At 38.3% G+C, this 16,626-nt stretch overlaps 1 protein-coding gene across 1 annotated transcript in view; it reads right to left on the bottom strand.

Annotated features, from left to right (window-relative positions):
• Positions 1-869: 869 nt before the first annotated feature.
• UBASH3A (ubiquitin associated and SH3 domain containing A) overlaps positions 870-16,626 on the bottom strand; it is a 39,390-nt gene continuing 23,633 nt past the window's right edge. The window contains exons 8-14 of the mRNA XM_042458841.1: positions 16,471-16,579; positions 15,973-16,095; positions 14,534-14,626; positions 13,478-13,622; positions 4,880-4,986; positions 4,595-4,701; positions 870-3,463 (exon numbers count right to left, since the gene is read on the bottom strand). Of these exons, the coding sequence (XP_042314775.1) occupies positions 3,326-3,463; positions 4,595-4,701; positions 4,880-4,986; positions 13,478-13,622; positions 14,534-14,626; positions 15,973-16,095; positions 16,471-16,579 (822 nt within the window). The 3' untranslated portion in view covers positions 870-3,325. The remainder of the gene's footprint in view (positions 3,464-4,594; positions 4,702-4,879; positions 4,987-13,477; positions 13,623-14,533; positions 14,627-15,972; positions 16,096-16,470; positions 16,580-16,626) is intronic.

The raw sequence follows: 16,626 nt of genomic DNA, 5'->3' as shown, positions 1-16,626 counted from the left end.
GGCATAGCTGCCTCCTGGAGTTCGCCTCTTTGGATGCAAGTACAGTGGTACCCCGGGTTACGAAAATAATTCGTTCCGCCGCCGCGTTCGTAACCCGAAATACTTCGTAAGCTGAAAAAGCCATAGGCGCTAATGGGGAAAAGCCGCGATTTCGTGCGAAATAGCGCCGAAAAGCACCAAATTTTTTTTCATAACCCGAAATAACCTTCGTAACCCGGAACAGTTTTTTCCTATTGATTTTTTTCGTAACCCGGAAATTTCGTAAGGCGGCGCATTCGTATCCCGGGGTACCACTGTACTGTTTTTCACATGGGTTATGTTTCTTTGAACTCGCAGGAAAGGAGCATGATGACTTGCTATTCAGTATATTCACTGAATCATAAATTTTCCAGAAACATATGGAAGACATCTTTTCAGAAGAATTGAATGTCCTGATCAGTGTTGCACCATGAACATTGCACCTATTATTCTGAAACAGAGAAGGGAACCTTTTTTGGCTGGGGAAACACATTACCTGTGCACATACTTTTCATGCCACATGCCAGTGATTATTGTGGCCAAACTGTAAAACTGATGGGACTACAAAGCTTTCTCACCATTTCAAGCCCTCAACTAAAACATACACACTTAATGCAGAGAGACATACACAACACACATATATCCACAGTCCAGCACCCATATATCTATTCTCCCCCACATCTTTTGAAACCAAGAAAACTGATGAGGTACTTCAAACTTTCAGCTAGAGAGCTTTGGTACTTTCCTTTAAATTGTAGCACTTATAGTGCTTCTTTCAACAAAAGTTGTATCAAAAAGCTTCTGTGTAGTGGTTTGAGAGTTGGACTACAAATCTAGAAATCAGGGTTCAGTTCTCTGCTCGGCCATGGAAACCTCCTGGGGGAGTGGTACTCTCAGCCCCAGAAAAACTTGTGACAGGGTCTTAAGTTGAAAATGACTTGAAGGCAGATAACAACAACACAGATACACACAGTAGCAGTTGAGGCGTTATGGTGAATTTGTTCCAGGTTTTAGTCCAAGGGTCTGAATATATTTTGAGGGTGGCATTCAGCACTTTTGGTACCTCCTTTGAAGTTCAGATTAAACCCAAAGCAGGAGCCAGTATTATTAAGTCTGGATCAAACCCAGTTTATAATAAATATAGATATTTTGGAAACATGTTGTATATAACACATGAAGCAAAAAACACAATAGACTACAGCTCTGCAGCAAGTGTTACTTGACAGGCCCTATCAAGGCTATTTTACATGAAGTAGCCTTGAGTTATAACCTTTGTGGGCATGTTTCAAATAAGGTTTTCAAAACATGATGATGGGCTGTTCCAGACTGGTCTAAAGAAATATGCGTTCTTACATATGGGTTGTTGTCACCTCTTGTTCCATTCTTTAGGGAACCGTTTGTACCTTTTTTTTCCTTTGGATCTTCAGTAGGGCTCTTATATTGGTGTTTTTAAACTGCAGCATAGTTGCTAAAGTGCCCCTATGCTGTGAAGGACAAATTGTATCCTCTTTTTAATATTTTTGGACTATCTGAGTTATGCTGCAAAAGTGTCCTTTTAATGCACCGAGACATTATAGCACTATAGTTCTAAAATAAATATAAATAAAAAAGGAAGAGAAGAAAAGGAAACATATTGTTTTGATATTTCTCAACATGTTGGGAATAAAATGTTGCAGCCCATACTGGGAACAGCAGAAAAAGGTCCAAGACAACAGAAACATCATTTGAATGTTTTTAAACACTTCAGGAACCACAGCAAGAAATACTTCACTTCCCAACACATTTGCCCCACTGAGTGGAGCCAGCTCTTTAAAAAAATTGTTCCTTAATTTTTCTTGTTTCCCTTTCCTTTAATGCCAGAGTTCCAAATGTTAAGCTTTTAGGCAGACTGTGTCTTGCTTGTACAGATTCTCTGGGGGAAAAAACTGAAGAAAACTATTTGGTAGAAAAATGGAGTGAAGGTGCTTTACACAAGCAAATAAAAACACTAAAAAAACCCCACCATCTACATCCATATCAGGGCCATTTGCCTTGCCTAATGTGCACCACTGAGTTCTAATGAACATTCTCCATCCATGACTGTGGAGATTATTACACTCAGATGAAATAGGGACAGGATCACTCTTCCATCCATTGGGGGGTAGGTGGGATCGCATGAAAGTCTTTCATATCAGACATGCTGATCCTGTCATTGAAGTGGCATTGCATTAATGCGAACTCTCGTTAATCCAAAATGCTGGGGCAAAGCCACTTCAATGACGAGACAATGCCAGGATCAGCATGGCATCATTTGAAAAGCTTTTGTGCGATCACTGTCCTTAGTGTTTTCTGGATGGGACAATGTCCAGATAAGTGCGATGTTAAATGAAAGTCCCTCCGAAGGAAGGGCAGAAGAATGACATCCTGTATACCGTGTGATAATCACCTGTAATGGTATACTAAAAGCAGAAAAAGTTATGTGAAGATGGTATTTCCTTCTCTGCACAAAAGACAGTTTCCATGTAACTGAGAACATGAATAACTGAATCAATATGTGTGCTGTCTTATCTTAGGATGAGAGTACCAACTGTAATGATAATAGTTTTATCACATTAATACCAGCTCAGGAAATGTAAAGCCGGTACTAGGCTGAAATGTAAAGTTGGTTTTATCACAATACACAATTTTTGCAACAGCAGTAGATAAGGTTGTTCTTGTTTCTTAAAATGTGTTGCAAATCATTTAACAATTACTGTATTTCATTGCTGCTGCAGTTATTTGGTGGAAGCAGTATGCATTGTTAAAACTGAAATGTACAGATTTTATTTCTTAGCTGCATTTCTTTCTTCCCCTGGATTACTTTAAAAAATCTGAAAACCTGGGTCAAAATTCTGTTAGGTCGAAATGATCTTTGCTGCAAAGGGAAAGTGCGAGAGGGATCCTGCTTTTGACTGTCATACTGGAGATCTCTTATGGGAGGGAATGGAAACATCACTCAGCTGCTTCTGGAACTATAGAGGAATGGATCTCTGTCTACTGCAGCAGCTGCTGCCCAGTAGATTAGGGCTGGAAAGGTTGGGCTGGCAGCCACTGTGACACTCCATAACTATGATGGTTATGCATTAATTACTGGCCAAATGAATTACAGACATGCTTAATTTAAATTTTCACACAAAGAATATCCTTTCCATTCCATCAGAATCAGTTCCTGAGTTATATTACTTAGCTGTAAGCAAGAAACAGATTACAGGGAAGGATTTTGGGTTAACTAGGTAATTCTGTTGAATCAGTACAACATAAATTCATATTTAGAGTAAATAAATGTTGCTTAATTTTCCAAAAGGATGTGTTTCCAGTTAAATGCAACATTTGATCCATGGGTTAACATCTTGACTGGAGGATTAGTCATTTGCCATTTTCTTTCCTGTGTACGCTCTTCACAGAAACACATTCCCAGTGACGGTATCTGGTAAAGCAGAGAAAATTTAAGAAGCATTTGATTAACTTTCCTAAAGAAATGAGAAAGAAAGGGACCCAACACAGCTTTTACACTACACTGTTATACTACTATGATTCTCCTTGAACTGCAATGACTGCATCATATGTAGTTTGGAGAACTAGAGCTCTCTGGCTGAGAATTCTAAGTACTCTTTTCAAAATAGGAAATCCTAGAATTTTCATAGGATGGAACCATGGCAGTTAAAAGGGAATCATAGTGCTATAATTGTGCAGTGTGAATGGGTTCCATGATATAAGAGATAAGGCAGATGAGATCTTTTAAAGAAACAATGAATAGGTTCTTACTTTGACTAAAAAACAAGCTCATGAGAGAGAGCTATGAATACATTTTAATGTAATAAGCCAGGATCCCAGAGAATGCTGAATTATTTTTTATGAACAAGCTGTTATTGCATACTGCCTGATCAACCCTGCTTGTCTTCTGCTGGCAGGAGTAATTAAAAAAGCCACAGACTATACAATGCATGATTGGCTTTTTCTGATGTTCAAACCAGGAACTCAAGCTGGAATTTCTGGTTTTGACATCATAATAACCAGATCCTAAATCCCAGTTCAGATGTCACAATAAATAGTGGGTCCTTGGTTTATTTATTTGTCCTTACTTGAAGATGATTTAATTGGGAGCTATGTCAGGCACCATGCCACCGGCACACTGCTCAGTCCCCATTCCCCAGAATCCTGGCTGCAAAGTGATCCATGCTAGCAATACAAAGAGGATAATGAGACCTGATAGTTAGAATGCAGGTTTAGATATTTTATCAATTGTGCTTGAGATGTAGCTAGTCAACCTGCTTTGAATTTTAGGGTCCATACCTTGCCCACCTCTGTTTTACTCCTTTTAGGAGAGGTTACAGATTAGCCATGGATCACAAGCAATGGATGAAACAGGTTTTATGTTTGGGTTGTTGAAATGGTCTGATAAAGTTGGTCAGATAAGAGATGATAGGAATGACCTCTGCCTGATGTAGCAGGAGGCAGTTTTCCATGTTTCTGAGAGAGCTTAGATTTTATGAAGAGCAGTGACTGCTTTAAATCAGGGGGGAAATGACATTAGTTAAAATAGTATATAATGCCTTACCTTTCGGACAAACTGTGCAAAATCATTGCTCTCCCTGGCAGAAAGACCCAATAATGGCCGGGTGAAGGAATCCAGAGATGAACTATGGCCAACAATTAGGATGTTGCCTATTATCAGAAACATAATTTCTCAGAATGGCATATTAAAAGTTCTAGTTGGGAACTATATTTCTGTATTCAATTGCATTCTAGATCTAGTTAGGAGAACATCACATGGAAAATTTTGGCTTGTCATTCTGTTAATGAAGAGACAAAGTAATAAAATCAAATGTCACCCTGGAGTTACCTTCAGTTGCACTGGAGCCAATGATGTGTTTTATACTTGCAGAGCATCTGTTAGTATAGTCCTCATATCCTTCAGATGGCATCAGAGAAGAGAGAGGAAAATTACATCTGTTAACAAAACCATTCACTTGGTTAACATTGGTTGGTTTTCTAGAAGGTATCCAGTCTGGATCATTTGCATGTCAGCCTCTGCTCTATCACTCAACCTGCTTGGTAGCCTTGTGAAATTACTCCCTTTGACTTACAAGTTTATGCTTCTCTTGATGTATAGAGGATGCTCCTGAACAATTGACATTCAGTCGAGGAGAAAAATTCCTTGCATATTAGAATTTCCACCCTCCTAAGAAATATGTCATTTGGAATAACTATCTTTCAGTGCTAATTTCTCATATATAAAACTGGAATAGTATAACATAGGGGTGGGCAGAGTATAAACCACAGCTCATTTTTGTGCTCCTCCTGGACTCCTTTGATGCCCCCTTCTGAAAAAAGTACTCTCCAAATGCCAGTTTTTGCTCCTGAAGGTCTCTAGGAGTAGAGATTTCACTTGAACATAAGGTTCAGGGATCCATATGTTTCTTGTCCCTCCCACCAGGAAACTGGAAGTGGATGTCTAGGGCCTCATTCCAACTACAAAATAAATCATTTTTTGAGTTGAACTGATGAAGCAATTTAATGCCGAATAGACGTTCGCACTATTAAACCTACCTGTTTCAATTTAATACACTTTCCGTTCATTTTCAGCAATGAATTGATTCAACATGGAGGCGCCTCATGGGGTGACTGCACTACAGAAACCTAATCAAATAGCATGATCACACTTGCGCTGAATCAATTCATTTCAAAAGAAGTGGGGAATGCTACAGATCTGGAAGAACTGGTTTAAATGGATTTAGCACTGCGCCCCCTTCAGCAAACCACACCAGAAATTGGGTGAAAGTGCGAACAAGGGCCATTTAAACCAGTTCAGATTGATTTGAAAACTGGTTTATTATGTAGTGAGAATGAGGCCTAGGTTATTTTTTTTTTAAAAATTATTAACAAATTTTAATTATAAAGACATATGGTTACAATCAAATATGTTGTATACAATACACATAACATAAATACATTAATTACACAGTTAGCAAGAAGAAATCCCATTTAGACTTTACTTACCAATGCCTATTCACCTTCCACTCAACTTCCTATCTAAATCTTTCTTAACATCCCTACCTCCGCGTCCTTAACTATTCTAGTTATACAAACCCAACCTACTCTAACTCTCTACACTTACTTCATCTCTATCTTCAATACTTTCCCTGGATTTCCTCCTCTCCTCTTTTCTTCTCCTTTACTTACTATAAATTGTATTAACATACACAGACTTACTCACATGCATACACATAAATAAAAATGACTTCCTTTCACCAGTATTTGTTCTATTATTGTTTGACATGCCTTTCTTAAAATACAGTATTATTACAGTCCAGATCCATATACCCTAAATAACTGTAGTAAAATTATTTTATAGAGTCTAGGCTCCTAAAAATCTAAATTTCTAAATTTGCAAACAGATATCTTATTACTACCTAAAATTCAAATAAAGTTTATATTAGAAGTATCCCAATTTGAGTTCAAAAATTTATAAAATCTTTCCCAAACTTCTTCGTTTTATCTATAGATTGATCTTTCAAGATTTGAGTTAGTTTGTCCATTTCTATTCCTTCAAACACTTTATAAATCCATTCATCTATTGTGGGGATTGTTTGGGTTTTCCAATATTGAGCATAGCATATTCTTGCTATCACAACCAAGTAAAACAACAATTTTTCCTCCTTCCCTCTAATTTCCTCTTCAAAGATCCCTAACAAGAAGCATTCTGGTTTGTGTTTAATTACTTTGCCCATAATCAAATTAATTTGGTCATTGATGGAATTCCAATATTCTTTAGCAAACTTGCACGACCACCAACAGTGGTAAAAAGTCCCAATATCCATCTTACATTTCCAGCATTTATTGTTTGAATTCTTAGACATTTTTGCCAATTTTGCTGGGGTTAGATACCAACGAAGAAACATTTTGTAGAAATTTTCCCGTAAACTCTGAGAGACCGTAAATTTGAAATTATTCCTCCATGTTTTCTCCCATTGATGTAAATTTATAGGATGCCCAATGTTATTAGCCCAAGTTATCATTTGCTGTTTTACAACTTCATCTTCCAGGTCCCATCTTAACAGTAATTTATATGTTTTCCCTATTATGTTTGTAGTGTTATCTAGTAAACATTGAATTAATTCCGTCTTGTCCCGAGGTGGAGCAAACCCAACTTCTTTCTTATCCACTCTAAATTTCTCTTGTAATTGCTTATACGTGAACCAATTCATGTTCCAGCCTTCCTCAGTCAATTGATCCTTAGATTTTAAAGATAATTCGGAGTTCTTTATAACAGTGATATCCCTATATCTTATCCAGTCCCCCTCTTTGCACATCTCCCTTCTGTAAAAAGCTTCTTGAGGTGAAGTCCAATCCGGAATTTTTGGTATAGCCCGGGTCCTGTACCCGTTCCAAACCTTAATCAATGAACCCCTAATAGAGTGAAAACCAAAAGATCTATTTTGTTTTTCTTTCCCATATATCACATAAGCATGCCATCCATAGGTTAACCCATCAGCTTCTATATCTAACAATGTTTCATTATCCAATAAAATCCAATCCTTAATCCATAGTAGGCAGCAAGCTTCGTAATATAACTTTAAATTTGGTAAATTCAACCCTCCTCTTTCTTTTGCATCTTGTAGTAATTTAAATTTAATTCTAGGTTTACATCCTTTCCAAATAAATTGTGACAAATCTTTCTCACATTCTTTGAAAAATTTATTAGAAATATAAATAGGCAAGGTTTGAAACAAGTACAGAACCCTGGGCAACACCATCATTTTAATAGTCGCAATTCTCCCTAAAATAGATAGCTGCAGTTTATTCCATTTAATCAAATCTTTTTTTATACCGCTCCATAATTTTTTATAGTTATTCTCAAATAATTCCACTGTTTTGTTAGAGATTTGCAAACCTAGATACTTAATTTTTTTAACAATTTGTATACCAGATATTTTTTCTAATCTTGCTTGTTCATCTTTATTTAGATTTTTTTGTCAAGATTCCCGATTTACTTTTATTCAATTTGCAGCCTGCCATCTCACCGAATTCATCTATTATTTCTACAATATATTCAATATTTTCTACTGGGTTCCCACTGAATAAAATAATATCATCTGCAAAAGCCCTAATTTTATAATTATTCTTTTTCAATTTTAACCCCTCGATTTCTTTAGTTCCAATAATTTTTTTGATCAAAATTTCAATTATCATTGTAAATAAAAGTGGAGACAGGGGGCATCCTTGTCTGGTGCCCCTTTGAATCTCAATAAATTGTGTTTTTTCTCCATTAATTTTAATTTGAGCCTTCTGATCCTTATAAATCGTTTTTATCCAGTTTATAAATTTATCTCCTACATTAAATTTTCCTAAAGTTTTAAGTAAAATGTCCCAATTAACCGAATCGAAAGCCTTTTCCAAATCTAATGAGAGTAAACCCAATTTTTTATCGTAATGTTTATCGTAGAATTCCAAAATGTCTAGTAAGAGTCTCGTGTTGTCTCTGATAAACCTTTGGGGTAAAAATCCTCTTTGCTCCTTTCCGATTATATCCTTCAGACAATTTCTTAACCTTTTAGAAAGTATAGATGCAAAAATTTTATAATCGCAGTTTAAAAGAGAGATTGGCCTATAGTTAGAGGGGTCTTCCAAATCTTTATTATCTTTGGGGATTAAAATTATTTCCGCTTCCTTCCATGAAGGAGGTATATTTCCCAATGGTATCTCATTCATAATTGTTTGAAGCATTGCGGATACATCCTCTTTGAATGTTTTGTAAAATAAGTTTGTTAAACCATCATTCCCCGGAGCTTTCCCTACTTTAGACACTTGAATAGCATCTATGATCTCTGCAGTAGTTATAGGTTGGTTAAGCTCCGACCTCATTTTCTCAGAAAATGGTTGGCTGTCACGTTTGAAGAGGTAATCCTCAATTTTCCTATTATCAGCTGTTTTACCCAAATACAAGTTTTGATAAAACTCCCTGAAAGTTTCTTTTATATCTTCTTGCTTTGTAAAAATAGTGTCATTTTTCCTTATTTTACAAATTGTTTTCTTCTTCTTTTCTTTTCTTAATCTATAAGATAACCATTTCCCCGTTTTATTAGCATGTTCAAAGTGTTTTTGTTTGGCCAATTTTAATTTTTTCCCTATTTCTACAGTGTTAAACGATTCTAACTGTTTCCGTAAAACTGTAATTTCTTTTAGGATTTTCTTGCTCCCTGGGTGTTTAGCTAGTGTCTCTTCTTTTTCTTTCAGTAACTTGTTCAATAAATTGGATTTATCATTTTTCTCTTTCTGAAGTCTAATATTTTGTTGTGTAAAGAAGCCCCTAAAAACTGCTTTAGCTGTGTCCCAAACAATAGGTAGTTTAACCCCTTTATCTATATTTTCTCTAAAGTAATTGTACATCATAGTTTTGGCTTCCTTAACAACATCGTCATCTTTTAATAATTCTTCGTTTAGATGCCAATTAAAATTTCTACATGTCTCTTTAATTTTTAGTACTATTGGATTATGATCCGATAAATTTCTATTCAGGGTGTCCATTTTTTCGACTTTCTTAATTAAAGAGTTGGATACTAGGAACATATCAATTCTGGAAAGTGATTTATGTCTTTCAGAATAAAACGTATAATTCTTTTGGTTTTCAAATAAATACCTCCAAATTTCTATTAGATTCCAGTCTTCCACAAAGTCAAAAAAGGATTGGGGTAACTTCCCTTGATTCTCCTTAATTTTCTTCTGAGAACATCTGTCTTTTTGAGGGTCAATTACCCCATTGAAATCTCCCATCATGATAATATTGGCATAATCATGTTCTTCTGTTGTTCTTTTAAGTCTCTTAAAAAAATTGTTTTTCCCTTCCTGTGGACCGTAAATTCCCAATAGTAAAATTCTTTCACCATTCCAAATAACTTCAACCCCTAGAAAATGTCCTTCAGAATCACAGAAAATTTGTTTAGCTTCTAAATGATTTCTAACATAAATAATTACTCCTCGTTTGGCTTTGTCAATTAAACAAAGAAATTCATTACCTAATTTTACATTTTTAGCCAATCTAGAGTCTTTTTTCCTTAGGCGGGTTTCTTGGAGGCATATAATATCCACTTTCTGTTTTTCCAAAAAATGAAAAACTCTTTTTCTCTTTTGTCCTCTTTTCCCACATTTTTTGAGGAAAAGTGGGTACTGAGGACAGATAACTGGCCCTGGGCCTCACTAAACAAAGGCTAGGTGAAGTGTGGCAGGCTGCATATGGCCATTTGGGGGGCCCTAGGGCTCCCCAAGAATCATTTAAAAAAAATAAAAAGTTAAAAAAAAGTTTGCCCCAAATACATCCCTAGGGGCATGAGGTCAATTTTGCCACTTTTGTGTGTGAGAGAGTGATTGAAATGGGGTATGTGAGCAACTCATCTGAGCCATATAGCCAATGCTGGCATATAGCAGAATATAACTGGCAAATTCAGAAACGTCATTCACAGCCCTCAGTAGAGATAACAGCAACTGGATGTCTTCCAGGAACTGAAGGAATGCAGAAATCTCCGGTGACTCTCAGCAACTGATGCCAGACTTCAGCTGATTAACGACCAGGCAAGCCAAGTCTCCCCAAGTGCTATCTTTATTTACAGAGTGCTATCCAAATCACCAACGCTATAATACAGATCACACGAATACCAACTCCAAGCAATTACTGGAAGCCCTTGAGTATATATAGCCTTCAGACCATGCGGTCTCCCAAACTCAATCACTTCCTGTCCCACACACTAAAGTGTCCTCCTGTGTAATCCAGACACATATTTCATCATCCAGGTTTAGTGCACACAGGCACCAGAGTGTCCTTGAGCCTATGAGTATCAGCTGTGTATGACCAGCAGGGTATTTGAGGCCCAGGAGAGATCTTTTTAAAACTAGGAAGCAAGATGCATTTGGGGGGAAATTGTTTCAGTTTTTTCCAGGGGTGTGTGGTGGAGTTGTGTGGCCCTCCAAGGTCTCCCGTGGGGGCAATACTGTGTCCTATACCCTGATAGTAGCCCATCCCTGCACTATACCATGACATTGAAAGAATCCATGAGTAAGGGCTGCAAAGCACTTTAAAGTCTGAGGCCTCATTCACACTATGATTTAAACTGGTTTGCGATTGAGTTTGGGAGGAACTGGGGCGAATTGGCACAAGTACTCCTGAACCGGTTCTTTTGAAAATGGAAAAATTAAAGGTCCTTTAAAAGAACTGATTTGCAACAACTGTGAACAAATATAAATACGTTTCCGATCTCCATTTGATCCAATTCATGAGGGAGGGACAATGGGCAGAGGGTGAGCAGAGGGCTGTACCCATCCAACCACAGGTCTTCGCAAACCACCATTTTTGCCCCTCTCAGCACTGCTGTGGGGCTGTCAGAGGGGGCATGGTGCGGTGTGTGTGTGTTTTTTAAAAAAACTTTTTGACAGTTTCTACAAATTGTTGCATTTCTGTGGGTTCAAAGGAGGGAATCATGGGTGCCATGGTGGGAATTCTCCCCTGGCATGTGTGGATTCATGGGTATCATGGGGGATTCTTCCCTGGGATGCGTGGAGCTGTGAGTGTAATAGGGGAGTCAGCCCTGGGATGTATGGCTCCGTGGGTGTTATATGAGATTCAGCCCTGGAATGCATGGATCCATGGGTGTCATAGGGAATTTTCCCTAGGATGCATGGCTGGCATTGGGAGTTGAAGAGTCAGTTGGGGGGGGGCAAACATAAAAGGAGCTAAGGCAGGGAGGGAGAGAAAGTGTGTGTGTGTGTGTGTGTGTGTGTGTGTGTGTACATGCACGCATACATACATGATGGACTAGGGAAAGTGGGGAGGAAGGCCTGTGTATATTTCTGACTGGATCCACTGTTGCTCCCATAGAAATAAAAGTTTCTTCTAGCAGCCCTTTTCCAGTTATGGAGGGAAAGTGGGGAGGAGGGGCAGAGGGAGGGGGAAGAGTGTGTGCATCTTACACACACAGACACACATACATGAACACATACACACAGAGAGGCCCATGGACATAGCAACAGCTGATGCGTGCAGCCACACCTCTGAGTGCTTTTGTCACCAGAAACACACCCATGCGCATCATATGACTGACATTTTTTTAAAAAAAGACTCAGGATGCATTTAACACATCCGAGATTGAGAATCCATTTTGTTGGGGTGGAAAAATAAGTGTGAACTTGAACTATGTTAAATGGACACAGAGGCATTTGGTAATGAAAAATGTAGTATGAAGTTTGTTCTGTTTCAAATTGATTCTGCGCTCCCGATTCTGTGGCTACACACAGGATTTAAGAACATGAATGTCCACCTGAATGAGACTAAAGAAATGGGACCCTAATTCTAACCAGGAACAAGCCTCTCAGAAGCCTCCAGAAAACATTGAAGAAAGATGTAACGCCAAGACTCTGCTCCTGATATTTGTCATCAAAACCTGGTTTTCAGTTGAGCAGAAACAAATAATGCAATTATTATCAGCTTTGTGCACTGCACCTCATCTTAAAGTCAGTAATACAGGATATGCCTGAATCTTCTAGTGAAGTGTTGTGCTTTCAAGAAAATCAGGGGGATCAGCTACAGAGACATGTAAAATGCAAAGGTATATCTCCATATATCTCAGATGTTGGCTTTTAAGACATCCATCTTATTCCTGATTTAAACAAATGGTTACTACTAGCACTAGTGCCAGAGATTGGGTCTGTGTAATATTCAGCTACTTGAATAGATAACATAATACTGCTTAGACAGTGGTTCATTCTGCTGATTCTCTTTGCATCTCAGGTGTATCACATGAGCCCTGTTCTTGCTATGACTGTGTTAGCAAAAAGAACCAGATACATACTGGTTTGGGAGCATTGTGTATCACATGCCTCTTCAGTAGCACAACTGCTATTTTCTGTACTCCTCTCTAACCCTGGCTTCTTGTCTTATGCCCCACCCTTTCAAGTTTTTTGGGTGGGGTGGGGAGGGTATGCACAATTCTAGAGGTATGCTAGTACAATTTTTTAAATAAAGAAAAATGAAAATAAAAGAAAGTTTTAAAACAGGAAAAGAGCCTGCTTGGGGATAGTGAGGGGGATTTGGGGAGAGGGAAAGGAAGAGAAACTGACACCTCGTGATCACTCAGTATCGGAACGGCTGCCGGAAGAACTTATCACATCTGAGGACTACTGCTACAGCAGTGTGTTTGGGAACGTATTGACAGGCTTTCCCTGTCAATGACATGATGTGCTTTAACAATGGTTTGAAGGCAAGGCAATGATGAAACAGACAAGGCATCATGTAGTAAGTTTCACTAAAGAAGTTGTTTTCTAACCTTAATGGCAGATTAAAAACCATGTGTGATAAAGTCCTAAGTGTCTGGTTGTGTGGTTTCTTTCTGATAATCACAGTCCATAACATTTAGGCACCATTTGAGAAATGCACTGTAACTGCAGCACTTACCTGTATGTGGTATCTATGCTATAATTTACTTCTGTCAGTTCTCTTTCTGTCATAAACGAGGGAATTGTTGTGTTTGCCTCCCACTTAGTCCATTCAAAGAGGCCTGGTTCAATACGAATCTGAACTCTTTGCTCCAGCTGAAGACCTGTAAGAAGGTAAATATTATTTAAAAAAAATAAATCATGGAGAACTGATCATTAGCTTCAGTAAACCTATTTGTTTAAAATATATATCTTGAGACATGCATCTCCTTCTGAAAACACCTGAAGTTAGAACTAAAGTGAGCTGTGTTGGAAAAATTCATCTGAAATGTGTTGTCTTTCCAAAGGAATCCAAAGTGAAGCAGGGGACTGTGTATTGTAGCAGGAAAGCAGTTAAAAGGGATGGCACAGAGTTTGGCAAAGTTACTTACTTGCAAAAGCACTTCCAGAATGTTTCTCTCCCCCAGACATTAGAAGCTCTGATGAATAGGGCTTTTCAAAGATGTAGTGTAGTGGTTTGAGTGTTGGACTATGACTCTGGAGACCCAGGGTTCAAATCCCAGCTAGCCATGTAAACCCACTGGGTGACCATGCAAAAGTCACACTTCCACTCAGCCTCAGAGGGTGGCAATGGCAAACTCCCTCTGAGGAAACTTGCCAAGAAAATGCCAATACATTCATCTTAGGGTCTCCATAATTCAAAAATGACCTGGAAGGCACACATCAACAACAAGTACAATATATATATATATATGTTTGTCAAGCTCTGAGACTGAGCATGCACATTGGGCAAAAATACTAACTGACTGTAAATAAAATGGTGGAAGAGGCTAAGAAATAGGTTGGAATCAAAAGGAAGTCCCCATACTGCAATGTGTGTAGCAGGCCCTATGTGCTGGAGGCTAAAAGACAGTTTTAGCATCAACAGGGAAAGTTGGCTAAGTATTTATGTAGGAACAAAGACTCTACTAACTTTGCCCCCCCCCCCCATCTGCTCTTGAAAAATCTGGAAATGCCAAGAAGCCACCAACAGCTTCTTCTGTGATCACCTGAACAGTGTCAATGTTAAGCCTACCTTCTAACAAATGCTGAGCAGTCTGGATACAATGCAGTGCTGGAGAAGAATATACACAGGAAACCATCACCTCCTTCTCTAGCAGAGCTTCACCTGGCAATGGAAATAAATAAACAGATAATCCTTTCAAGTTATTTATAAGAGGAGAGATTATGCAAGACATGTTCTCACAGACACCCATTTGGATTTTTCCATGCATTGATTTGTGGAGCATTTTTCTTCCCAACTGAATTGCTTTCTTATTTTTTAAAAAATACAGAATCTGAGTAGATAGGTTGAAAAGAAATGTTTTCAGAATGGAGTAAACTGCAGGGAGCAGCTGCTATAATCTACATGTTAATCTTCTTGACATATGCAAATCTCATTGAGAAGTTTTGTAACGGATGTCTGGGTAAACATGGCATGGTCTAGAAATTATTGCAGACATATTGATTTCTTTGGTAGTATTTGCTTTCATACCTGTTATTTTCGTTTTAGGGCTTTTTAAGGCAGCTGAAGCATTGCTCTCTCACTATTACTTGGAAGGAGAATTAAAGCGGAGTTTTCACCCAATCACTTAGGAGTTAGGATTTCCGGGGGGAAATCGGTGGCTTAAACAGTGATTATCCTGTGAAAATTGTGTGATCATGATTAAGATTTTCACACACATCATGATTAAAGTATCATTATCTAGGGAATAACTAGCAACAAATCATTCACGGGATTTCCCCATGAATGATTTGTTGCTGACTATTTCCTGGTTATTCCAGGGATGATGATGCTTCCATCATGACCCCGTGTGAAACTCTTAATCGTGATTGTGTGATATTCACAGGATAATCACTGTTTAACCCTCTCAATTTCCCAGTGATAAAGTCCATCATACTGTGTTACATTATATCTATCGGTGGTCCATGATGCTTCTGCATTCCCATTGCACTCCAAATGAGGCACGAATATACCGAATGCATCCTCTGCTGTAAATAGGAACACTTGCACAATGAAGATCTACCATTGCTCAAAACAGTAATGAATAACTTACCTGAGGACAGAACAACAATTACTGCTTGTTAGTTCCACCCCATAAACTTGTTAGTAGCCCCATAAACGAAATGCCACAATGCAGGAAGGCATTTGGTTCACCATGAGAACTGGCCCTATAGAGTGAGAAGCTGCCCCCAGCAGCAAATGAGGAATAGGCCTAAGGGACTGAGAGGAAAAACTGTGTGTACCACATAACTAATTCTGCCCCTCCAAAACTGCCCTTGTGCCTTTGGATGCAGTGAAGGAGCCAGGACCATCTCTAGGGCTGAAGTGAGATTGAACTTCCTGTCCGGTTGGTTTCTGTACAAGGTCACCATCTTGTCCTTCACTTCAGACCACAGAATATCATGCATGTGTATTATGAGTAAAATGAATTCTCCTTCTTCAGCTTCTGATCAATGTAGTAACTAACTTACCAATTAGTTTAGACTGGAATATACCACAGGATGATAAAGGAGGATCATGTTCAAAAGTGTTGATACCATCTTTTCGGTTTGGTAGATTGGAAGGGAAATTCAGGTCTGCTCGATAATATTTCCCTGAAACAAAACAGAATCCTTTACTTTCATAAATCCCAAAATGGTCACAGTCAAGCTAAGCCTTTTGATATTGTTTCTGGTATTTTATAGTCTAGCTGTTAATACTGCTACAATGTCAGTTCCTTTCAGAATGCACATTGTCCCCAATGTCAGCTTAAGCAGCATTGTGTAAAACAAACAAAACAGTGTTACTGTATTAATTCATGCTGACACTATTTCAGATTCATGTCAAGTACTGGGAGCTTATAGGAAGACCATGTCCATTTCCAGTGGGTTTTGCAGGGACTGGGCAGCAGATTACTTTGTTCATTAATATTGCATGATATATTGCCCTAGGTCAAACCTGCTATATCTGATCCCATAACTTTTACTTACCATTGGCAGCAAAACACTGCTGAAGCCAAGACTTCCCAAACACCTCATCTACCCTTTCTCCATGGCGGATCACCAAAAGGCTTCTTTGAGCTGGGCCTTTCCCAAAAAACTGGAAGAAATTGCATTACAGTTCTTGTTAAAATGACTGTTGCTAGA

The sequence above is a fragment of the Sceloporus undulatus genome, chromosome 3 (genome assembly GCF_019175285.1).
Source record: "Sceloporus undulatus isolate JIND9_A2432 ecotype Alabama chromosome 3, SceUnd_v1.1, whole genome shotgun sequence".
Lineage (NCBI taxonomy): Eukaryota > Metazoa > Chordata > Lepidosauria > Squamata > Phrynosomatidae > Sceloporus > Sceloporus undulatus.
The sequence above is the reverse complement of the archived record's forward strand: the minus strand, read 5'-3'. Positions and strand labels throughout refer to the sequence as shown.